This window comes from Phyllostomus hastatus, unplaced genomic scaffold (genome assembly GCF_019186645.2).
Source record: "Phyllostomus hastatus isolate PE091 unplaced genomic scaffold, TTU_PhHast_1.1 phas_contig_34, whole genome shotgun sequence".
In the NCBI taxonomy this organism is placed as follows: domain Eukaryota; kingdom Metazoa; phylum Chordata; class Mammalia; order Chiroptera; family Phyllostomidae; genus Phyllostomus; species Phyllostomus hastatus.
Window position 1 is genome coordinate 42,034,624 of NW_025333857.1, and position 26,367 is coordinate 42,060,990.

Genomic DNA, 26,367 nt, shown 5'->3' on the forward strand with positions numbered 1-26,367 from the left:
CTCCAATGTTCCCACAGGGATTCACTTTGGCAGAAAGGATAGAGGCTGCTGCCCCGGGGGACACGTTCTGAAGACACTCAGACAGTCTGGGCAGCAAGTTACTTCTTCCTCGTAACTTTATTTTTCCAGTTGTGAATTAAATTCATGATATGAAGGTATCTCAATCTCAATTTATACATACTTGACCTTTCAGAGCTGGCTTAGTTATTGCAGCACCAAAGCATGAACTCAACAGTTTAAAAAATTAGCAATTTAAAAAAAAGATTCACCATGAACAGTTGGTCTAACTGATTTTGGAGTACTTTGGAGGTAAATTTGGAATCTCTAAGTGAGCAAACAATATAGAAGTGTAGGAACAACAACATACAAAAAGAAAAAGCGCTGGAGGAAAAGCTGCTTGCATCTTTCTGACTCAGCAAGTATTTATAGGGATTTCCCCAGAGGAAGGTGAGCTTCCTGGGGCTTGTGGGAGCCTTGGGAGGGGAAGGCCTCGGCAGGGCGCCAGGTTGCCTCTCTTCTATAGAATAACATTCCTCCTTCGGCTGTGAGAAGGCCTCCAGGCCTGCATAGGCAAAGGCTGTGCTCAAGGAAGGTTGTGGAAGATTTAGCACGGGGCTGGCTCTGGAAGAACAGAGGTGAGGTGGATGAACGGCTGTCCTAGTGTGCTTGAGACAGAGGGGTTTCCTGAGCACAGAGCTGCCACCCATGCTGGCCCTATTCACTGCCAGGCGCCTAATGTTCTTTCCCCTGAAATCTCAGATACTATTACCCCATGTAACTTTCATAAGTATCTCAGGCAATGCTACCAGCCCTCTGCCAAATGATTTTTTAAAAATATTTCTGACTTCCTCTGATGTTTCCTTTAATACCATAGTAACAAAGTAAAATGTTTGCACTCCACTGGCTTCATATGCAGTTGTAAATGAAAAAGGGTAATAATATGCTATTCACCTAATAATACATGCCTAGCAGGTATATACTTGGTTTTTGGCTTTACCTTAAATGCAAAGAAGTGGTCTGTGTATTTATCACCAAAGACAAACGAAGCACCAGCATCAGTGTACCCCAAAAATGTCTGAGATGAAGAAAGGAAAAGAGAAGATCACTCTTTGAGTAAAAGATTACGACCACTGAGGCAGCTGTTACCATGCACAGGACCTACCAGGCTCTGCAGAGAGTGGGGACCCAGGGAATTTGCTGCATAGACTTGGAAAATTAATTTTCTCAGCTTTCTCCCACTCCTGGATGACATAAAAGTGTATTTTTGAACTATCCATGCATACAGATATTCTGTCATTTCTGACATTTGGTCTGACTCCAGAGTGCTCAAGAGTGAGCCAGGCGTGGTTGGTTGCTCCAGCAAGTCACAGGCGGCACATAGGTGGCACTAGTTACCACTAGATGCAAAGAAAGCCTCTTTCTTCTCTATCTGTGGAATCATTTTAAAAGTATGACACCCAGTGGGCAGAATACAGGGGGCAATTGGGATAGGGTGGGATGTAATGGATGATATGGGTAAGGGACAGCCATAGTATTAATAAACTAGATGGATTAACATACTTGCATAAACAAAATTATCTAACTCATGCTACAGAATTAAAATTTGGTCAACTAATACAGACAAATAAACCTGTTTCTGATACATCTTAAGAATTATATCCAAATGTTAAAAGCATTATAAAAGCAAGGTGTTCATTTGAACCCAACTTACCTGAACTTGTTTGCCCAACCAATCAAAGGCCATGAATCCTGGCTCAGTCCTTAGTATTAAGAGCCCAAGAAGAAACTGTAGCCCAAGTCCCCAAAAGACAGGCCTCCAGTTAACCTATACAGAAAGAGGAGGATATATATCTTATTAGAAAATGAATGCTAAACTCAGCAACAATGCCAAAAAGATCACTATTTTCTGCCAGGCAGCCTGTGATCTCCCTTCTGTGGTTAGCCAAAATGGTCACGAGCAGAGAATCCCTTGATGGAATTATACTCAAACAGCTCAGAGTTGCATTCCTTCCTGCTAATCCTGAGTTTGAAACCTCCAGTCCTGGGAGAGCATGTAACTGTTGTGTCACGATAACATAATTCAGACGCAAGAATGAGCTTCGAAGGGCCATTACAGGAGGAAGGACCTGGCCTTTCTAGCTGAGCTCTTCCTATTAGATACATGCCATTATTTCCTTTACCTGTAAAATGGAAAACAGAACATGACTTCTCTGTGCGCTCAAGGTTTGTTGATTTGATGATTTGTAAGTTAATTAAGTGAAATTCCACTATGTTGAGGGGCTCTCATTTCACTGTGAAAGGCACCAATTAACTCTAATGCAGACCCAGAGAGTGCAGCAGTAATGGACAATCACCTGCTTTCATTTTTGGTGCAGAGATGAGTGTCCTGCAAAGAACTGTGGGATCAGAGACATAGAGTACAGTGGAGACATTCACCAGAACAGGGCAAAGAATAGAGATCATAGTAGGTGACTTTTTTATTCCTTGGGTCACCCTTTCAGCCAGTAAGTCTTCCAGAGTGTGCTACATGAGTCATACACGAAAGCTTCAATGTCTCAGAATTCTTGCCCATTTAATGGGTTACCAGCTGACAGAATAAGAATGAGAATTGAATTCCATGTGAACAAAGCTGTTTAAGAACAAAGTTTTAGAGTGAAACAGCCTAAATTGCAAATGGAAATTTGATAAACTGTGGAATCCAGTGGTAGAACATTAGATTATTTGCCGGTCTGCGGAAATCTGGATCAAAATGGATGAGTTTTCTTTGTACTTTGTATTTGTGTTTCCCAGTGGGAGGTGGGTACTTGGGCAGCAATTGGACTTGACAGGAGAGAACATCTCCCTGGTTGTGCAACTGGAAAATTACTGAGAGTGAAAAGTGAGAGAGTAACTGTACAATGAAAGTTCCGGAAGGAAGGGCACTCTAGGCACTTAAAATATCATAAGAAGGTGGGACAAATATTGAATCACAGTTACATTATCCCACACTCATTAATTTGAGCAATTTATACATGAGAAATAAGAGGGAACTCCTCCTCCCCCCCCCAAAAAAAAAGGTTGATTTTGTACTTACTTTGGTTGGGTACTTGGAAAATAGAAATAGCAGGATAATGTACATGATGAGCCCCCCGAAGGACACCAGCTGCCGTTGGCCCAGTTTGGCGGTGTCGAGGGACAGCCATAAAATAATTGCCAGGATCAGGGAACCCCAAATCACCCTAAGAGAACCGGAAAAGAGGCCTTGGCGTCATTTGCTGGGCTAACTTGAAAACTGCAATCAGGCTTCAACTAATAAGCAAAAGAATATTAACAAGAGTAACAAACCCTGGCGCCAAGAAGTTGTGATTCTACAGATTGCATCAGATCCTCTTTGGTTGTGGCTATAAAGGCAGATAGCCAGAAAATTAAGCAATGTGTTTTCCTCACTTCACAACATTTGGGCTCTTGGCTGGTTCAAGGATATACAAAGAAGTCAGGAGAAAAGATGTTTGGAGAAAGAAATCTGGCTATTGCTTTGAAAGAGCTACTGGGAGCCCTTGCCTCTGTTTTGGGAGATGAGTGAGGGGTTACTTTTTAAGGGAGAACTTGAAATGTGTTCTCTGCAGTTGAGGCAACTTGCCTGAGCCTCAGAGAACTAAGCTGGACTTGAGGCGTGGTTCTGACTCCCTGGGGAATCTGGGAGGTATAATGAGTCTGGTTCATGGCTTGGCTGGCAGACCCAGAAAGGGTGCTGTGCTGGCATTGCACAATCCTGGTTTACTAGGCTAAGGCTGTGTGAAGTTTCCCAGTAGATCCCATGTGGGCCATGCTGGGAAAAACCAGTCCTGGATCCTACCCACCTGGGGGATCACCGAGGGAGAGGAGGTGCCACAGACAGAGGCGGAGGGGAAAGCTCTGAGTGGTCACCTGCAGGACACAAGGTCTTACAGGAAAACATTGCTTTTAGTACTTTACAGGTTCTTCCTCCCAAGGAGGCCAGAGCAGGAAGTCACCTCCCAAGTAGAATGGTCCCATGTTTTGGACATTTTGCCGTTTAGTAGCACTTGAAATTAAGGTAGTTTATAGGGACATTTGAACATGACTCTAATGAGCCATTGCCTTATCTGAGCCTTGCTTTCCTCTTTGTAAAATGAAGACATTTTGACAGATCATCCCTGAGGTTGTTTCTAGCTGCAATATCCCATAAGTGAGGAAGGAATTTCAGACCAAATTTTTGGAACGGTGTTGGAAAAAACTAACACCCCTCCCAAATGTAATAAGAGAACCAAATGTATTTACCACTTCAGCCAGAACCAATGGCTGTCCAGAAGTCTTCTGCCAGGAGACAGGAACTCATCAATTCGAGGTTCATATTTGGCCATTAACAAATCCCAGATCACAAAGAAGATGGCAGCCACAGTGATCAGGAAAAGAGGAAGGGCTCTGTGAAAATTTAGCACGCAGGCTGCGATCACCATAGCCAGGTAAACTGTGCAGGAAGCAAAGGCAGACAGAGAGCATCACTGACACCAGCAGGCCACCAGCCTCCAGCCCTGATCTGGCTCACCCAAGGAGAGGTCCAATGAATAAACCATTGAATCAAGGAACACTCTTGCTATATTTTTAAAAAGATTTTGTTTATTTATTTTATAGAGAGAGGGAAAGTGGGGGAGAAAGACAGGGAGAGAAACATCGATTGATTGCCTATTGCATGTTCCTCCTATCCGGGACCTGGCCATGTAATCCAGGCTTGTGCCCTGACTGGGATGACGCCCAACCTACTGAGCCACACGGTCAGGGAGCTCTTGATTTTCTTGACATGACTAGTGGCTCCTCTGCTTTTAAGTCCCTAGCAGTCTCACCATGAAAGCTAGGAGGACAGGGTGCTAGGTTATAAAATGTTCTGAGTTCTTGAATTTTGATGCTTGACCACTGGGCCCCTCACTCGGTACTAACCACCTTTTTCTGGTGTCTAGCCAGACTCAGCAGGTGAGCTTCTGTCAGTGAAAGCCCAGGTATTGAAGCAACCATTGGCAAAGAGGTACTGATTCTCCTGGTTTGCAGCTCAGATTTGACCTAAGCTTGAGGAGGAAGATCTCTAAGTGCCATATCAACCATCTCTAAGTGCCACAGAATCTGGAAAGGAAAGTGGTGGGGGTGGTGAACAAGGAGGCTGCTTTTGAAGAGGAGATGCTAGGATAAGAACAACAAGGTTTCCATTAATGGTCAGCAAACATGGTTTTGTTTGTGAGGCAAATTGGGCCTGCCCCTTGTTTTTGTAGGTAGCAAGTACAGCTGTATTTGTATACATGTATTTGCATTCTATAAATAAAGTCTAATGGGGACATGGCCATGTGTGTCTGTTCACTTTTGTACTATGAGGGCAGAGATGCGTGGTTTTGATGTGCGGCCTGCAAAATACTAGATGGGCCAGTACAGAGAAAACTTAAAATCCTGCTATTCCCTGTTATGGCTGTGTGAGCACCAGCAAAACTACTGCCTTTGAAGGTGTAGAATCTTGGGTTAATTTCTGTGGATTTGGGTGGTAGGGTTCATGTTTTATAGACAGGAGTATTCTTTAAAATGGGTGGATTTCTTTGCTTTGGAGGGAGAATATAAAAAACCCAGCTCTTCTGTGTGCTATTCACACTTGAACAACACAGGTTTGAACTGCGTGGGTCCACTTATCTGTGGATTTTTAAAAATAAATATTACAAATGTAGATTCTCTTCGTAGTAACATTTTCTTTCCTCTAGCTTACTTTATTGTAACTATGCAGTATATAACACATATAATATACAAATATGTGTTAATCGACTATGTTATTGGTAAGGCTTTGGGTGGACAGTAGACTGTTAGTAAAGTTTTTGGGGAGCCAAAGCTTATCTGTGGATTTTTGACTATGTGTGGTGGGGAGCACAGGGTGTTGGTGCTGGTAACACCTGCTTTGTTCAAGGGTCAACTGTAGACAGTACATTTCTGCCTTCAGGCAAGAGGAGTGGACTACACCTCCCTAGGCCACTCCCAGCATTGTATTTATATAAAGTATTTATCAATTGCTTGTATTTCTTCCTGCAATTAGATCTCCACGTCATGGTGATTACCACCTGTCCAGTTACCTGGATTTTCTTTACCAACTTTCAAATCCACATCACAATAACAAAGGCACAGAGTGGGTGACCTAAATCAACCAGACGAGGAGACAATCTGGATAGGTACTCTGAGCTGAGCCCTGCAATTCAGGGCCTTCCTGATTTACTTCTCTGCCTCTCTGGATAGTTCATGAGGTCCAGAGGAAAGGAGGATTTATTTTCCTTCCACAGAAAGCTCGGTGTAATATTTGGGGGACCCTCAAAGAGAGACACTGGCATCCCATCCCCTTTTGTTATTTACCTGCTAATAGGATACCCCAGGTGATGCGTCGAATGGTTGTTTTGTGTTTCCTACAAAAAGCACAGACTGTAGCGTAGTTCCTTGCCAGACACCTGTAACAACATGAAAGCAAAATGTCAGGCAGAAGTAAACACCAACAACATGAAACAAACCGGTATATTACAGCTAGAAGAGGCTTTGTAAATAAAGCAAGCTAATGAACAAATTCATGAAGCATATGTCCCACAAAATGGAAGTGGGAAACTCATTGCGTTGTAGACTCAACCCAGCCATGGCTTGGCTCCACCTTTGCCGAACAGGTGTTGTGGCAAGCGCTGAGAGATTCGGGACACGGGAAGCCTGTTCCTGGAAATAGAGTGGGAGAGGTTGATAGCTAACTAAAAGCTGAAAATAATACATAGGATGAGGATGTCTTTCACAGGGCCTCCACTAGGAGGCAGAGTTATTAAATATTGATTTTTTAAAAAAGTCCAGTGAATTTTCATCCCTCTTGTTCTAGAGTTTGAGTAGAGTGGTGGTTCCCTGTTCTTGGCTCACCACACTTTTTAGTGGGAAGCTGATGGACTTCACTGAGTGCTTGAAATATGAAGTAGGATTTTGTCGATTTGAGAGCTTTAACCAGTAGGTTGTCATATAGCTTCCTCAGAAAGTTCTAGAATTGTTGGTGTGTCTTTGTTCCTGTTCAGGGTTTTATTACAGGGTGGTGGGTGGTGTGTGAGCAATGTGTGCATGTGATCACTTCTTCGGGAAGATCATGACCACCAGCGAGTTAGACTGGGGGGTGCCACAGGGTGGACCCACAGCCACTGTCCTCTACTCCTCCTGAGTTGCTCCTGGTCCCTCTACACCTGCTCTGAATTCTGGCTTCCCTGCGGTACCTCTTTCCTCAATGCCACATCTAATGGAGGCCTCGCCTCCCACTGGAGGGCAGGTGGAAGGAATTTACTTGCACACTTAACTATTGCCACTTCCAGGCCACTGGATAACATTTAGAAAACAACTACTTCTTGTCCATGTAGAAGATTCCAACTACTAGGACCTCAAAGGACTCAGCTCCCTGCTGGGACTTCCCTCCCCCTGATTAGCGCCTCCAGTTCCCTTCCTTCCACCAGTCATGCCCACATGTCCAAATCTCAGCCCCCTTCAAGTTTTAGGGCACAGCTCAAGTTCTTCCCTTCTACAAATCCTTCTCGCATATCCGCAGACAGAGGTGTTCTTCTGCACCTTATGTGTACTGTCTTTTTATTGTTTTGTTATGACGCCTTGATCTGACTGACTTCCTGGAGAACAGAGCTTTGTGAGCCCTATAGCGCCAGCACCTTGGACAGGCATTTGTTGAATCACTAGATAAATAAGCTGGGAGTGTATATTGCTTTTCTGAAACAACATTTTATAGCTGTGCGTTTGGACCCATTAGTGGACTGGGAATGATAACCATCACTTAGAGAAACTGGGCATGTCAGAGTAGATCACGTGTAGTGATGATAGGTATTATTTCATGAAACTTCTGTCACTATGTATGTGTGTGAATGTGTGCACTGAGAATCAGAAACCCTGTTCTAGAAGATGTTGAGGTAATAGAAGTGTAGTAAAGACTAAGTTTTTATTGTCTAATTGAGGATAACACATTATCCTCAGTTGTGGATATCGTGTTAAAAAGTAGCAGTGGTGAAAGACAAAATTTAACAGGGAACATCCATCTACTTTAGGCTGGATTTATCAGATTTTTTAATTGCAGGGAGTGTGTGTAGTCCATTAGAGCACATTGCCACTGCATACAATAAAGTAGCTAGAAAAGGAGGCTTCTGCCATCTGTTATCTGGGCTGAGCCACTTCCCACCGCGTCATGCTTGTTCTGTCCCATTAATGTCAGTGAAAGCTGAGCACCTCTGACCACTCAGGAGACTCTCCAAGCCCCAGGGTCAGAGACGCAGGAAGTGTGAGGAAGGATGGAACTAAGCTCAGCTTTCTGAGGTGGTAAATATTTCTCAATGGTGTCTCTGTGACAAGATCTTTCTATCTCAATTCTGACCACCTCTGGAGATATCCTCCAATAATAAACTCCAAGTTCCTCATAGACTTGGGAATTTAAATTAAATTTAAATAGGAATTTAGAAAACTGACAAATATTTTAGTGTTATGATAGAGTACCAGATGATCTTGGACTAGGAATCAGAAGCTGAAATTTTAAGTTAGCTTCCTTACTCTCTAGTTGACTAACCTTGAATAAAGTGACTTCTCTGAGCTTCACTTTCTTAATCCAAAAAAAAAAAATTAATACAATTTGCTTCTCCTACCTCAAAAGGTGATAAAGACTTGGAATACCTTCAGGATACCTTAAGATAATAGCGGATAGATTGGGCTTTGAGAAACCAATTGCTTGTTGATTGACATTGAGAAGATAAAGTAACTATTTTTGTGTGTACTGGAGCAATTAGTTGGTAATTTACACCTGTAATTAAAAGAGTGTCCTGGGTATTGGGTTCCCAGGACATGAGCAATTTGAATTTGCCAGCTGATTATTATAGAGTTCCATTACTTTTTCTGAAAATGGTTGGGTGGGTAGTGAGGAAAAAGGATGGGTGGTGGTGACCATCTCTAATAAATAATAATAGATGTTTAAAATAAAAATTAGGTGAGGATAAACAAAGGAGCAAAACCATTTGTTTAGGAGGTAGGTGTGTTTATTCTCTAGTTTAAGCCTGTACCCTTTCAGATGCATCTCTTGATCATCCTCCTCATCTTCATGTCTGAGAGAATTCCGCTCAATGCTGACCTGCTCTTCATCCTAGAAATCAGACATTGAAGCAGAGACACAATGATGAGAATCCTGAGCATAATGGACCCTGATCTCCTCTGCTTGGCAAACAACTTTCAAAATGTTCTTTTAAGTTATCACAGAGAAGACAGCTCCTATTAGACATTTTCCTCCCTAACACACACAGACACACACACATGCACAACGTGTGACCCAGAATCACACTTTTCTCTCCCTTTTCTTCTGAAGGAGATGTTGGTATTTTCTTCTTATCTTTAGAGAACAGACTCATTCTTATCTCTGCATTCACATCTCCTGTGGCTACCGTAATCATTCAACTCCAGCTCTGTTTCAGGAAAGTGCCAAATGAAGTTAATATTAGAGGCTGCACAAACCCCCGGGCATATTCAGCTAGCCCTGGTTTCCAAAGGATGGAGACCAAGGCTGGTTTTATATTCCTGGTAGCCCAAGGCTTGGTCTGCAGGTGTGAACACTAACTCAGCATCTTCAGGAGCTGATAAACTTCCCCTTGGGAACTAGGCTCCTTCTATCAGTTGGGCTAAAGGGAAATATTTCCCTTCCTCAGCTAGACCTTGCTCTAGTTAATGAGTGAAGTACGCACATACCTGGGTCAGCTTTTCATGGATAATCTCTCAAGGTACCATTTGAGCTCAGTAACCATAACCCATCCTGTTCTCGGGGTAGTGTAGAGGATTTCCTGTCTCCTTCCTTTCTGCAGTAATATCTAAAATGCTATCATAAGCAATGGAGAGGGAAGGTGGGAAGTATGCAGGTATAGAGCGCTTTTGAACATACTCTAGGAGATATAAGGCCAGATCTCAGTGTCTGTTTTCTGTCATATCCTATGTGGCCATTGGTTCTTTTCACTTCAACAGAACTCATAGGAATAAGTCATTAGCATGCCTCTGAGCTGAAAGGGTCCACAAGGATCATGGAGTCCTTCGATGCCAAACTGACCTGTCCTCCTGACTCAGAGCACTATCTGTTCCGGCGCCGGGCCCCAGGAACTAGGAAGGGCAAGGCTAACTGCAGAAAAGACCAGTGGAGTCCAAGCTACGGGTGCTGGGGACCTGAGCAGAGATGACCCATATTTGTTTTTTTCCCATCTAACATTTAGCTTGGCCAATGTTAACTTTAGCAAATATTCAATTGAAATGATTATAATTATTTTTACAGTGAAATTGCCCCAACTTACCTATTATCTATGGAATGTCAAGCATCACTATTGTTTTCTTCCCTGTCCCCCTCCCCAACCCTTTTCTGTCTTTAAAACAAAATTACACAAAATAACAACACCAACAACAAGTCTTCCCAATCCCACAGTCGTGGGACATCTACCTTCCTTCCCTTCCATCACAGCCAGGTCTCTTGAAAGAGCTGCCTTTCCCTTTAGTGACCACCCCCTCACATCCTGCTCACTCAGCCCTCTGGGAGCAGCTTGTACTGAGCTGGCTTCTGCCCAGGCCCCTCAAGGACCACTGTTACCAAATCCAACAGCTACTTCTCAGAACTCACATTCCTGTTTGCAACAGTAAAGTGTCTAATTTTTTGTTTTTGATATTTTTTTGTGAAACAGTTTTTAAAGAGACTTTTTAGAACAGTTATAGGTTCACAGGAAAATAGTGGGGAAGGTACAGAGATTTCCCATACACTCCCTGCCTCCTTCCCTCCATCACCTCCCCCATTATTGATTTCTCTCACCAGAGTGGTGCTTTTGTTATAATCAATCAATCTACAAAGTCCATAGTTTACATTAGGGTTCACTTTTGGTGTCAATGGAGAAAAATTCTGAGATGCTCTAAATTAAATTACAGCAGGCTGGACAGCGCGAAGAAGAGATAAGAAGTTAAACAGTTAATAGAGTCAAGGCCAGAAATCAATAAAGGGCAGTTCACATTCCTGAATGTGTCGAAACTTTGGATCAACTTCCAGGCACTATTCCGGCTCTTATCTGAAGAGAAGAGCTGACCTTGCCTGCGATCTACCTGCCAGCAGGGAGGGACTATGGACTATGTTCCTGTTCCAGAGTTTTCTTTGCTTCACCTTCTCCTCCCCTCTTCTCTATAGCCAGTGTACATTCTTTAAAACAACTTTCATCTTTCTTCCCCAAATTCACTGTGTAAAAGAGCCCTCTCAGCCCCCTCAGGATGGCAGTCACGTTGTCTCGTCCATCTAGCTCAGCTGTCAGTGGTTTGGTCTGCACGCCCCAGGACAGGCTCCTTTTGGGGGCTAGCACGTGGCTCAATAAACCCCTTCTTTCAGAAGAATCCCTTGGCAGTGAAGGTTTTTGTTTAACAGTGTTTCACATTCTGTGGGTTTGGAGAAGTGTTTAATAACATGTATCAACCATTCTAGTTTCATACTGAATAGTTCTACTTCCTTACAAATCCTTTGTGCCTGACGAGTCATCTTCCCTCCTCTCTTGGCAACCACTGTTTTTTAACCACTTTTTGCTGTCTCCACAGTTTCCCTTTTCTAGAAGGTCACATAGTTACAGTCATGCACTATGAAGCCATTTCAGTTGGCTTCTTTCACTTACTAATGTGTATTTAATTTTCCCCTATGTCTTTTCATGATTTGACAAGTCATTTGTTTCTAGTGCTGAAGAATAAATATTCCATTGTCTGGATGGACCACAGTCCACTGAACCGTTCACCTACTGAAAGACATATTGATTGCTTCCAAGTTTTGGCGATTGTGAGTAAAGCTACTATAAACATCCATGTGCAGGTTTTGTGTGGACAGAAGTCTTGTTTTCTTTTTTTGTTGTTGTTGAATAGTATTCGGTGAAATGAATGCTTTTTACAATATAGTAAATGAAATAGACAGTAATAATATGTGTAGCATGATCCCAGTACAAGTACCACATGCATGTACTTCCATTAAGAGGCCTTATTATGAGATTTTAGGCACTAATTTTCCTGAAATGACACGTTACTTTTTTGTATTCTGAATTTTGCTGCAATAATTTCCCAGAATTATTTTTCACCTTTAAACAAGTTATGCTTTTTATTATGAGAATAACTCTCCCCTCAATAAATGGGCACTCAGAATTTCTGAAAAAATAAAAATAAGATAAAATAAAAAGAAAGATGACTGACATGGAGAATCTTCTCACTTTTTAAGAGCAGAAGGCTTTCTTCAAATGAGATCCTGCCCAGAATTCAATACATAAAAGAAATAAAAGTGTCATTGTGGTGGAGCGCTTCAGCCTGCTGTGTAACTTAGGAGTCACTGAGGAGCCCTCGGGCCTGATGGACACTGTCTTAGAGCCATATCTTAGAACCTTTCTCACTGCCTCATTTACCTTAAAATTGAAATGCTTTTGTTTAAGCCAGTGTTTTCTGCCCAGGACGGAGCTTGCAATCTGCAGCAATGGCGTGTCGGAGAACCCTGCACACTCTCCCTATCAGAGAACTAACTCTAAGGACAGGTGTATAAACACAAAAACATTGTTCAGGCATGCATGTTTTCTTCATGACTCTGCCTTACGTAGTCTAATTACCATTTAACTCATTCTTCTGAGTGCTCGCTGAGTGCCATGCTTTCTGTCCCCATAGCTCTCAAGTGCCTGTTGCACTGTGGTTACCATGGTGATAAACTCACTCAACCATCTCTAGCTGTACCTGTTTGGTGTTGGCATGTTCTCTGTTTTGCACAGCTCCGCTATGGAAGGAGTCGTTTCCTAATGTGTTCTGGTTTTCATGAATGTCTTCTTCATTCTAGAAACAAAGTACAGGTTGAAAAAATAAAATTTCAGAGCCAACAAAATAAATGTGCTTTCAGAATAGTGCCTAGAAGCCATCTTTCTTTTTATTAAATGTATTGGGATGACATTGGTTAATACGATTATTTAGGTTCCAAGCGTGTATTTCTATGACACATGATCTGTCTAGTGCATTGTGTGCCCACCGCCCAAAGTCAAATCATCTTCTGTCCCATGTATTTGACCCCCTTTACCCTCCACTACACGCCCCCACCCCTTCCCTCTGGTAACCACCATACTGTTGTCTGAGTCTATGAGTTGTTTGCTTGTTCACTTGTAGATTTCAGTTTTATATCCCACATATGAGTAAAATCACATGGTTCTTAACTTCTTCAGTCTGACTTATTTCTCTTAGCATAATATTCTCAAGGTCCATCCATGTTTTTGTAAGCAGCAATATTTCATCTTTTCTTATGGCTGAGTAGTACTCCATTGTGTGTGTGTGTGTGCACCACATCTTCTTTATCCAATCATATATTGAAGGACCTTTTGGTTGTTTCTCTGTCTCGGCCACTGTGAATAATGCTGCAATAAACATAGGAGTGCATGTGTCTTTGCCAATAAATATTTTTAACTTTTTCATGTAGATACCCAGAAGAGGGGTTGATGGGTCACATGGTAACTCTATTTTTAATTTTTTAAGGAATCTTCATACTGTTTTCCATACTGGCTATACAAGTTTACATTTCCACCAGCAGTGAATGAGGGTTCTTTTTTCTCCACAAGCTCTTCAGCGCTTGTCATTACTTGTCCTGTTGATGATGGCCATTCTAACAGGTGTGAGGTGGTATTTCATTATTGTTTCCATTTGCATTTCCCTAATAGCTAGTGAAGTGGTGCATTTTCTCATACTTCTCTTGGCCATTTGTATGTCTTCCTGGGAGACGTGTCTGTTCAGGTCCTCTGCCCATTTTTTAATTGGATGTTTGTTTGTTCAGTGTTGAGTTATATGAGTTCTTTATATATTTTGGATATGAACTCCTTGTTTGGTGCTGTTGTTTGAATCTTCTTCCATTTGGTTGTTGCCTTTTTGTTTTGTTGGCGGTTTCTTTTGCTACGCAAAAGCTTTATATTTTGATATAGTTCCATTTATTTACTTTTGCTTTTACTTCCCTTGCCTTTGGGGTCAAATTCATAAAAAACCAAGGCCCATAAGTTTAGTGTCTATGTTTTCTTCTATGTAATTTATTGTTTCAGGTCTTATATTTAGGTCTTTGACCATTTTAAGTAGGTTTTTGTATATGGGGACAATACATCTGACACCTCATCTGACAAAGATGAGGTGTTTAAATGAGTCAGCTGATTAAAGAAAGAACCAGTGAATCTTGGCTCATAAAGAAACAGATGAGTTTTGTTTTGGTTTGTTCTGCTAGAAAAGATTGGTGTGGTCCAACTTGAGGAAGAGAGAAAGGAAGGCGGTTGCCCCACTCTGGGCCGTACACTTTTCAGATAAGCAGAACTGAAGCTGAGGGTGAAGGTCTCCAGTCTCCTTGCCATCACATCACATAGGCCGTCAGCTTAGACAGTCAAACAAGCTACAGGAAACCATAGGCCTGATCATTTTATTCATAGCTGTTGGATTTGTGAGATGTCGAACTGTGTCTTGTTTGGCTTAAAGCAATCTCTGGTAGTAATGAGAATAAGAAAATGTCTTTTTTGTGTGAGGCTATCTCAATTTTACTTTAAGGAACTGAGTATGGTGTGCTCTTGGAGGCGTCTCCTGACCCCTTAGCGCTATTTCCAGATGTGACCAACACCTGGTTTGTTTCTCTTTTACCTTTTTTGAGGGGTCCAATTTTCCTCTCACCTCACCCCAACTTGCCTTTTTTATATGGTACTTCATTCCAAGTAAGGCAACTGATAGATGAACAGTGTCAGGTGGGTCCTTATATCTTTTTAGGAAATGTCCCCTCCTAGCACTGTTGGTTGTGACCTTGTCTTTGAGAAAAGAACAAGCGCATGACTTTGATTTTAACTTTCGCTCTCTGGCTGGTCCCAAGGACCTAGAATAAATTGCAATTCCAACTTGTGTTGCGTTTTCCAATTACTGAAACCCAACTGTATATAAACATGAATAAAATCTAACTTCCAGTATGCACAGGACTGATGCATAAGTCTTTTGCCAAAATGCTCTTTTGTGTTACAGTTGTTTTATGTCTTACTTCAGTATAATTCCTTGCACTTAGCAGACACTAACAGTTATTTGTTGATTTAATGAACCACAGTGATTTTACTGTTACACTTACTGGCACAGCAATGTAGTACCTCCAGGTGTTATTTCCTGTCAGATCGGGTAGGCGGCGGGGCTGGCGGTGGGGGGGGGGGGGTGTAGGATATATAGAATAGAAAGATGACACTGTGTTGCTAATTGCTGAAACTGGCTGAAGAGTACTTAGGGACTCATTGTACTATTCTTACTTTCATGGATACTGAAAATGTCTTTAATAAAACATTAAAAATAATAGCCAGTACGAGTTGATGGAAAAATGGGACCCAGGTAATGGAAGGGACTGGTGCTCAGGGACCCTAATTACCAGTATGACACTGGGAAGGTCACATCTTTGTAAGCTCCAGTCCACCTGTCTACACAGTGTAGTTTCGATTGGGTGTTCTTATGGTTTCTTTCAGAATGCTGATGTTTTCTGGTTCCATGAGGAGCTTCAGCTTCTTGGTGCTGATTCTTCCTGCCACCTGGTGGCAGAATCAGAAGCTTCCTGATAGAACTTTAGGATGTAACCTGGCTTTTTAAAGTTAAACAAAGAGGAAGGGGTGTGTATGCATGTGTGTATGGGGCAGGGGTGGGGTGGGGTGGGGAGTGGGGCAGAGTGAGCATGAAGGATGAGAAAGGTACATCTGAATGTATTTGGCAACATGTAATGGGATTATTTTACACCTTGGCTTTTTAGCGTTTTCAGGAAGAACAATGCCTCCTATTTGAGAATTTCCAACAGAAATAATGGGGTTGTGGTGTGTGTGTTGATTAGACCCTGAAAAATGACGCTTAAGACATAGGATTCTCTGCTTCCTTTCAAATTGGAGTCAGTGGGCCTGTAATAGTCTGCCGGTAATTATTCTTATTGTTTTTCCCTGCCTACTGAGCAATTCAGAGTACTAGGTACCTGAGCCCTCCCCTGAACTCCTGCAGGCATGCCTGTGTTCTGAGTGCAAGCCTGTCACTCTGCTGAATGAGTAACAACACTGTGGGTGTTGTGTGTGAATATTTCTAAACAGTTGACAGCATGCCACTTTTAATTTCTCAAATTCGTGTTAGTTGCTGGAGTCCTGAGGCTGGTGATCCTGGATAGAGCTTCTCTCCTCTGAAGGGCAGGCCCTGCCTGAGACAGGAGTACCTTGTGCCTGGGGTTTTCTTTCTGAAGTTGCACTTCCCAGCTGCTCAAGCAACTACAGATCCACAGTGGGTGTTACAGAGGGTATAGATGGATAGAGGCCCTTTTTAAAAAATTTCTCCTTTTCATTTAGTTTCTAAACCATATTATTTCTAGAATATAAGAGATTGCTGAAATCACTCCTCCTCCATCTATTTGTGATGTCCCCTTCTACAGAAGTTTATCTGAACACATGGCCACCCAGAATAAAGGCTACATTTTTTGGATTCTCACTTCAGTAAATTCTGGCCAATGAAATGTAAATAGAAGGGTTTCCCTGTGTGGGGTGACTCAGGGAGGCTCCAGGGGAGATGACTGGCAGGTACTCTTTATCTCTTTGGTCTTTTCTGCTGTGGAGGGTTCCACCTGGACCAAAAATGCAAGGGCCCCATCCCAGTGACGTCAGAGTGGTGAGTCAGGGTGGGAGACTCCGGTCCCTGGAAGCCATGGGCAGTTCTCTCACTCCAGCTCTGTACTGCCCGCTTCCTGACTTTCAGCTGCAGGAAACAAGCTTCTCTCTTGTCCCTGTTGGGGTTTACTTTTATTTGCACCTGGCCTGATACATACTCACTGGGTTAAATCCTTTAAAAGTTTTATATTTGATCCTAAGAGGCCTGTGAGTTGGGTGTTGTGATCTCTCCTTTTACAGACCAGGAAACTAAGGCAAAGTAAGTAACTTGATTTGACTCAGGTTGCACAACCAGAAACAGCTGAGATGGGATCTGAGCTCAGGCTGTTCAACCTCAGGCCACATCCTGCCTAGCTCGTAGAGTTTATCCTTTGGGCCAAAGTCCTTTGGCTTTGAGAATATCTAAAGACATAGTAGTACACCTACAGATTAAGATCCCTTTTGATCAAGAAAGCTTCATTTGAATTCTAGATGTAAAAGACAAGGGCAGAAATGAAAGAGGTGGTGCACGTTTCCAGAAATGCTTGTGGCCACTTTTGAACCATATTTGGGCTTTGGAGGTCATGTCTCAAGCCAGAATTTTTCCAGGCCCACCCTATAGACTGATTTTAAGTAGGCTCTGTCCTTAAACAACATGAGTGCAACCCTCTGGCATTTGTGGACATGTCACGTCTCCGTGATGAGTTTGACATTCTCTTTTCTCCCAACCATGTCTGCTCCACTCATTTAGTCTCTTCCCACTGAGGCAGGAGGTAGTCAGGAAGGAAGCTCCCGAGGCCCCGCAGGGCTGAGGTAGAAAACACCTATACATGACAAAGACCCCCTAAGATGGGTTGTTCCTGTTTTCTGGGATAACTCTGAATCATAGAATGTGCCTGCGCACTACCCCTGATTCATTATAATATCATTATAATGAAATAACATTGTGGGACTCCCTTCTCCAGTAGCCAATCAAGAAAGTCATGGGAAACCACGCATGCGCAGTAGCTTTGAAATCCAACTCCTTGTACCTGCGCAGGAACAGCCCGCCAAAGACTAGCAGGGGGCTTCTGCCCCTATAAGAATAGAATCCCCCAGCCCACGTGCCCCTTTTTTTCCTCTGCTCAGAGCTGGCTCACTCCCGTGTCCTGTGGTGTGTACTATCACTTAATAAACCTCCCCTCTTTCTTTATGCTATAAACTTTGTGTGTTCGGTTCAATTCTTTGTCCTCGATCACTAAGAACCTGGTTACCTGTGCACACCTGTGCACACCTGTGACACCACCACCATGGCCCTGATTTCACGGTGTGACTCCCATCTCTCAGTTTTTGTGGCCAGGATTTCCCTGCCACAGACTCAGCATCACTGTGACAGGAAAGCCTTTCTTCTACCTTCTCTATAGAAAGTGCTGTGGCCTGGCGTTGCTCTGAGTGTATGAATGGCCTTGCTGAGGGGATACAGCTGGGCTTGAGGACTAGGGCAAGAATGGTAGCCTACACCCCCCCGGGAGGCTTTCATCCTGATGGTTGGTGGGACATAGATCATGTAGGCTTATGGAAGGTGGAAATGGCTCAGCAGGCCAATGCAATGTGGACATGAAGCCTGAGGAGTTGCTATAAAGATCTTTAACTGGTTTTAGCACTTGAGACTTCACAGTAAGTTCTATGAGGTATTTGATAATATACCTTGGCTGGAAGGCTTTATACCGCAGGTGTCAAATATAAGGTCAATGGGCTGAATCCAGTTCTCCACCTTGTTTCTATCTGGTGGCAGCAGCAAGCTCCTTGCTCATAGTTAAGGAGTAGTTACATTTATAGAGTCCTAAAATTACATTTGGCCCTTTGAAGGCAACCATGAGGCTGATGTGGCCTCTGGTGGAAATGAATTTGACACCCCTGCTTTATACCATTAGAATAGATTTAGATTGGTGGTCAAAGTTGCTTATTTTATTATGTATCATGTATTATCTATCTATTATCTATATATCTATCATCATTTGCACACCTCTTCACACCTTTAAACCCATCTTCCTAATGTTCTCCAGGTCCATCAATGCTGTGCTAAGTGAAGTAAACCAGTCGGAGAAAGACAGGTACCATATGAATTCACTCATATGTGGAACCTAAAGAACAAACTGAGCTAACAAGCAACATGGGTATAGACTGGTAGATGGAGAGCAGGCTGAGAGTTCTGGGGTGGGGGTTTAGGGGTGAAGGGATTGAGCAAAAAGGAAAAAGGACTCATGGACATGGACAACAGTGTGGTGATTGTGGGGGAGAGATGGGTATAAGGGGGACAAATGGTAATGGAAATAATACAATAAAAAATAAACTATTAAAAAATTAAAAAAAAAATCTTCCTAGGGGCAGTCAACATGGTACATTCTGAGAAGGAGTGATGTCTTAAATATTGTCATGGATGTCAAAGTCCCAGTATCCATGACAAAAATGGGAATGTGATGTCAGTTGGATTTGGAACTGTGTAAGTCTATATATATATTTTGCCCACTGGCCTGTTGGGCTAAGAAGTCAGGAACTTTGTCCCCTGTTCTCTGCTGAATACCATGTACCCAGGCATAGAAATGCTTGATGCTGTTTTTGAATGACTAGAAAAGATAGTCCTAGAAGCTGCTAATCTGATTATAGCAGCAGCTGAAATAGCGCCTCAGCAATCTAGAGACCAAATGGTACAGGACTGCTTTCTCTATTTCTCCAAGAGTGTTACCTTACGTTCTAATATTCTAAGCCTTAGGTGTCTAAATAAAGGTGTCAGGAATACATCATTAATTTCTGTTGTTTTTCTGAGCTTCTTCAAGTGATCTAATCTTTCTGTGGCCATTTCTCTGAATAAGGAATGAGATTAGAGTAGAGCAACCACCTCAAAGAGTAACTTAAAATTCCAAAATGCAATATAAAGAGATTGCAGGGAGTGGTTCAACGTAAACCTTAGGAAGACTGCTTTTTGGAATGTTGATAAATTATCTGTATTAATAGGTGTTCCCTTGTGATAAGATGCTTGGGTTCCATGGTCATACCTGGGTTGAAATGCAGACTTAATTTTTTGAGGCCCTGTACCCTGTTATAGGTGAATGCAGGATTCAGGACTTGCCTGTGGGGCCGGGCCACACACAGTAAGAGCTCTTTGACTTTTATGTTAATTTTCTGGTTTAGTTTGTTACTTGCTTGCTTGCTCTGGGGCATTCACAGTCTCTGTTCTTTGTTATTAAAATTTGGCTTCTAAAAGTCAACATCTGTTTTAGAATCTGATCTTTCCCAACTGTTTGAGATTATTACTCCTCTCCTTTTTATTTATTTATATTTTTACTTCCCAAATCTACAAATCTCAAATATCTTAAAGCCATCTTTCTGTAATGTTTTCCTCCAAACTGCATAGGCTTTTCCTCGAAGGAGTGCATTTTCAAAGGCCGTGTTTCAGAAGCCTTGGATGTTTACCTATTGCTCCTGACCTTGGCTCATGTAACCTGGCTCAAGTCTTGGGTTTATGAAATATTTTTTTAATCCTCACCTGGGGACATTTTTTCATTGCTAAAAATGAGAGGAAGGGAGAGAGGAGCACCAATCAGCTGACTCCTGCATGTGCCCCAACCAGGAACCCTAACCTGGTTATGGGACAGTGTTCCAACCAACTAAGCCACAGGGGCCAGGGCTAGGCAATTGTTGATGTGAATTAACGGGCACTGGCTAGACCGTTCTTCCCTGAGATGTTCCTGTTTTTCTTGCTGGCCTATGTGGGTTTGTAGCGGGTAAGGAGCAGCAGTGCTGTGGGAGGAAGCCATCTGGCAAGCGGGGCTCCCTGCTAAACGTGCCTGGCACACTTCTTTGTCACCTCTGAGTGCTCTGAAGGGAGTTTTAAATTGGGTGCAACATTCTCCCCTTGTGACCTTTGTGCGCTAAGGGAAAACAGAACCCCTAAGTACGGGAGTGAAAGGAAAAGAGGGAAGTGGCAGAGTTATGTCTGTGAAGGAGAAAAATGAAAGGTTTATAATCATCAAATTAAAAAAATAAATTTAATCTATGAGTTTGCTTCTGTTTTGTTTATTTGTTTATTTTGTTTTTTAGGTTCTACATATAAGTGAAATCATATGGTATTTGTCTTTCTGACATTTCATTTACCATAATTTCCTTTAGGTCCATCCATGTTATTGCAGATGGTGACTTTAATTGAAAAAATTTTAAAAAATTATAAAAAATATAAGTATGCAAATGCTCATAGAATATAGTTTCCATGAGCTTTATTGAACATACTGCTAAAGGAAGAATGTCAGCTAAACAAATGATAGATGGAGAAGTTATGGCAAAAGGAGAGATAATATATTTTAACTCTATTTAATGAAGTAAAATCTAAAACATCTCCAGGGACTCTGATCTCAGGGAAAATTTTAAACAACATACCCTGACAATGTAGAAGAGATGATCGGAAAGAACGCTACTTGAAGAAGAAAAAGAAAAGGTAGAAGGTAGGGTATGCAGGACCATTTCCTCATCTGTTAATTTCTGAGAGGCAAAAGAGATTATAAATAGCTGTGTTTGAGGTAGAAGGGTAAACAATACAAAATATGTATTCAGTTAAAAGGAAGTGGTGAAAGAGAAAGAAAGAAATTATGAAAGGTTGAAAACATACCAAATTCATATTACTCATAGTCTTAAGTCGATTATGAAAGGAAGCATTAAAACAAAGCACAAAATAAACCACAAGTCTCCAGTAGAAATCAAACAAAAAAGGAACATAGAAACCATACAGTGAAAAGATTTTTTAAAAACACAACATAAAATATGATGGGAGGAGCTAAGAACAAACAATCTGGCAAATCAATCATTGTATTTGATTAAGTCAGATAGTAAAGAAAACACAAGCATATACTGAAGATGACTCAGAGAAGATGAAACATGCAGTGGTCATGATCTTAATCCACCATGTCTGAGTACACAGCAACAACAACAACAAAAGACAATTATCGTGTCTAAAAAGAAGCAACGGTTAGGATACAATCTCACACTCTGGGAAGTATAGTTATTTGTGCACAAATGGTATAGATTAACATAAAGGAAACACAGGGAGAAATATCTAGAAACACATTTAGAAAGAATTTGAGAGACCCTTTCAGTCTATGACAGATCCAATGGGCAAAGGTAAGGATAAGGAAGACCAAAATAACAATGAATGATGGGAATCTAATTAACATCTATTGAACTCTATAACCTGAATAGAAAATATATTGTGGCCAAGACTGCTAGTTGTTCCCAGTACCTCTTCCTCCTCATTTCCTTTAAAAATAGAACTCTGAACTTTAGCAGAGCCTAAGGTTTCCCAGAATAAAGGTACATTTCCTAATCTCTCTGTGGCTACAATTATGTTCTGCCAGTGTGGGGTACAACTTCTGAGAAGCATCTTCAAGTAGGACAGGTAGTAGAACCTCCAGACCTCTTTCTGGGTGTTTTAAGATACACAGAATTAAATATATAGGATTAAAAGAAAACCAATTATATTCAAATAGCTATCAAAATAAATTTATGATAGAATAGTGTATATGCATCTTTATTGCTATGTTAAAAAAAAAAGGGAAAAAGCCAGCAAGGTCCAGTGAGAAGTTCTAATAACTACCTTCATTTAAATGCGTTGGATGTAAATTATATTTTGAGCTATTTGCAACAGATATGCACTCTTTTTACAACTTGTATGCATTAATGCCATATAGTGATGGTGCTTTTGCACCTTGCACATTCATTTCAAACTGGGAGTTCTACCTCCTCTTGGTCTGTGGGATGGAACGGACTGTGTCCCTTTCCCCTTCAGGCTTATGTGGAAGTCCTGCATTTCCTTCACCCACAATCATCTCTTAGTTATGACATTACTATAAATAGATACATCTGGGAGAATATGGATCTTTTTTCTTATTTGTAATTGGATATCTTGACTTCCACTTATGGATCCGTCCATAAATCTACTAGCGGGGGAAATCAAATAATACCCAGGAATAAAGGTCTTAGCATCCTGTTCACGTAGATTCTTGAAATAGACAGCAAATTAGTGATGTTTAAGCATTCTGCTTAATAGTCTGTTCCATTGCATTTATCAGAGTCCAGGGTTATCCTTAGGAGATGAGATGCAAATTAACTTCCAATGTAATTCTGGTGCCAGACCAGATAGGCTAATGTAGGCTGAACACTAGTGGTTGCTGCATGAAATGTCCACTTAATGACACCACTCCATCAAGACTGTAAGACACAGCTGCCATGAAGGATAATGCTTGGCCCAACTTTTTTTCTTTTTTTTTTGGCCCAACTTCTGATCATGGCAATATGTTGGCTCTGGAAGCAGAAACCTGATTAAAAACATTAATATGCTAACCAATGGTCTCAATTTTATATACTGTGAATGTTTACTTCACATGTTGTCTAGGTTGGTTATATCTAATAAATAAATTCAATCCTTGTCAGTTCTGAGATTGCTGGATGAGTTTGGGACAAATTGAGTACCAAGAAATCAAAAACATGAGTAAAATGTCTGCAGCTTGTGTCAAAGTCCATGGGTTGATGGATGGATAGATGGAAGGATAGATGAGTAAATGCGTGAGAAAGTAAGTACAGTAAAATATTAATTGTAGAATGCAGGTGGTGGGTATATAGATGCTCACTATGAAATTCTTCTAACTTTTCTGTGTGTTTAAAAAAATTTTAAAGATTTTATTTATTTATTTTTAGAGAGAGGGGAAAGGAGGGAGAAAGAAGAGAGAAACAGAGATGTGAGAGAGAAACGTCGATCAGTTGCCTCTCGTACGCGCCCTGACGGGGGACAGAATCTACAACCCGGGCATATGCCCTGACTGGGAGTCCATCTGGCAAACTTTTGCTCTCCACAATGACACCCAACCCACTGAGCCATGTCAGTCAGGGCTGTATGTTTGAGAATTTTTCATAATAAAATGTTGGGAGAAACAAATAACATTGATAATTGATTATAAGATACTGATTAAAGGGGATGTTAGTCTCTGATACTCATAGAGAGCAAGATGAAAGAAGAGAAATCTATTCTTCCTCAAAAGAATGCGAGGTAAGGAATATTGAAGAAATGAAAAGAAAATCATCACTACAGATCCAATAGTAATAATTGATTTAGAAAATGATCATCAGTGGATGCTAAAACCATTGGGTGAAGTGCATTGGGAAATTGGATATTCTCATAGCCTTGAAGTCTCACCCCCACAGATTCCTTACTAATTAGAAGAGAGAGCACTGTACTTCTATAGAAGAGTGGTCTGCTCAGCACCACCTTAACCTGCTCATTACCAATAGAGGAGTTAAACTCCTCCAGATGCACATATGTATATTTTTTTATTTCCTTTTTACATGTGGAGTTTTTAGAGCTTGGAACTAGCTGAAAGTCACATAAAAGTAGAATTGTACACTCCATGACATCAATGACCTTCTCCTGCTTGGTTGATTTTCTTATTGTAGCTCTTGATATTTGTGTTGATAATTTGTTTTTGATAAGGTGTGATTCTTTAAGTCTGGCTCTAGTTTCCTGTTATTGTTTCTTGCCTTTCTTTGACATAGTCTGACTTGTTTAAATAGAGAAAATACTTCCATAAGAACTGCAACTGTATGTCTGAGAGGGAGAATACTAGAACAAAGCCTCAGGACATCCAGTGAGAAGCTAATCCTAAGAGCAATAATGTGGCAGTGCCTGGACTTTTAACTGTGGCCCAGGTACAGGCAGAGTACTCTGTGCTTTTCTACATACTACCTTTACTCAATCCCTCCTTCCCTTGATTCTCTAATATCCACATATGTATTGATTTTTCATTATCCTGAAGTCAGGAATTCACAGACTAGCATCCTTTCTCCTCCCATTAAAAACCAATCTTCTTTCTGCTCTTACTAGTTGTCATGGTCTGAATATTTGTGTCCCACCAAATTCATTATGTTGAAATTCTAACCCCAAAGATGATGGTATTAAATGGTTGGGCCTCTACAGGTTGCTTAAGTCATGAAGGTGGAACCCTCATAAGTAGGATTAGTGCCCTTACAGAAGAGACCATACAGAGACTCCTAACCACTTCCACCAGGTAAGGACACAGTGAGAAGGTGCTGGCTGTGAACTAGGAAGAAGGCCCTCATGAGACTGCAGCCATGCTGGACTTGATCTTAGATTTCCAGGCTCCTGAATTGTGAGAAATAAATTTCTGTGGGTCTATGATATTTTGTTACAGCAGCCCAAATGGACTGAGATACAGTTCTATATATTACCTCATATTGACTCTTCATCCCATTCCAGTCTGTCTTCCACTCCTATCATACTATGGCGATTACCCTTGTCAAAGTCATCAATGGTTTCCATTTCCCTAAATCCAGTTTTTATTTTATTAGTGGGCCACTCCCTCCTTGAAATATTTTTGTCCCCGACTTCTGTGATAATATATTTTGCTAGTTTCTTCCTACCACCTGTTCTCCATTTCCTGTACTGCATCAGCCTTTTAACTCAACAGTTCCTCGGGGCTGTGTTCTTAGAGAGTTTAGGGAGAAAGTTGTCCACCATAAATTATACAATTGATTATTTAATTATAGCCATAATAAGGACTATTTAAAAAGTTCAAGGTACCATTTTTATGGGTTAATTGGATTGGAATAAACTTGTCTGTGTCTGAATTTCCAAAGATGCAAACCATTTTAGGGGGAACTTACCAACAAAACTTCTTCCTATAGTTGAGTGGGAAAAATGAAGAAACAAATATATAATCTCTTTGAATCCATTCATTCTTCTTAGTCTCATTTCTTTCTCTGATTTGTTTTTGGTAGGCAAATCTCCCCTCCCCACATCTGGCTTTTTTTTGTTTTTTTTAGAAATTCCCCTTTGTTCTCCCTCTCCTACTTCCTCCCTAATGAGAGCTCTCTTACCATTTCCACATATAGTAGAATCAGTGCTCGGAACTTTACAGACTACCTCTTTCTTTCACTGGTACTTTCTAAATTCTTCCTCCTCTACTTCTTTGTTCCCTATTCTCTGAGCTAAAGACCTCGTGTTCTGCAAGGGAATGAGGAAGTGGACACGTGGGTAAACAGGAAGCCCAACATTTCATGTGCCTTTGTCTCTTTCCCCTTCCTTGTTAGATTCAATATACCTGGTGACTAGACCTTTGTTCCCCCACCCGCTTTATCTGCATGGGTCTACCCTCAATTAAGCAATTTTTTATTTTAAATCTCTACGGCTGCATAAGCTAGACCAGTGCTCCCTAACCAACTTTCTCCTTGCAAATGTTCCTGAACCCATGAATTTGGGTAGACGAGAAACTCAGGATGCAATAACTTGAATTAGAAAAATAAAAATTCTTCAAGAGCTAGAATGAGAAGGACACTGACAAGAAAGTCAGACCCATCAGGGGACAACTGCACAACTTCATAGATTAAGCTATTTGGACCTCCAGTATGATCTCGAAGTTGAGAAAATCAGGAGGGTCAGGGAGCTGGAGAGTCAAACAGGTAAGAGCAAACATGTTTGTCTTGGCCTCTTTGGATTATGACCAACACTTCCTCATGGTGTAAGGAGCCTTGCCTCACATTAATGAATGACTTTCTGGCTGTGTTTCATGGAAGAGGTTATACCATTACTTAAGTTACAAAACCTTATAATCTGGCAGGCTAGTTTTTTTCTGGAATG

At 41.4% G+C, this 26,367-nt stretch overlaps 1 protein-coding gene across 5 annotated transcripts in view; it reads right to left on the reverse strand.

The window, feature by feature from the left end:
• SLC28A3 (solute carrier family 28 member 3) overlaps positions 1–26,367 on the reverse strand; it is an 85,024-nt gene that overhangs the window by 15,171 nt on the left and 43,486 nt on the right. For 4 of the 5 annotated variants that reach the window (XM_045840724.1, XM_045840725.1, XM_045840726.1 and 1 more), the window contains 7 exons: positions 12,778–12,873; positions 9,081–9,160; positions 6,373–6,464; positions 4,279–4,468; positions 3,074–3,218; positions 1,712–1,825; positions 998–1,075 (listed from right to left, as the gene is read on the reverse strand). In XM_045840724.1, coding sequence (XP_045696680.1) covers positions 998–1,075; positions 1,712–1,825; positions 3,074–3,218; positions 4,279–4,468; positions 6,373–6,464; positions 9,081–9,160; positions 12,778–12,873 — 795 coding nt within the window. The remainder of the gene's footprint in view (positions 1–997; positions 1,076–1,711; positions 1,826–3,073; positions 3,219–4,278; positions 4,469–6,372; positions 6,465–9,080; positions 9,161–12,777; positions 12,874–26,367) is intronic. The other variant, XM_045840723.1, reaches the window with a different exon arrangement.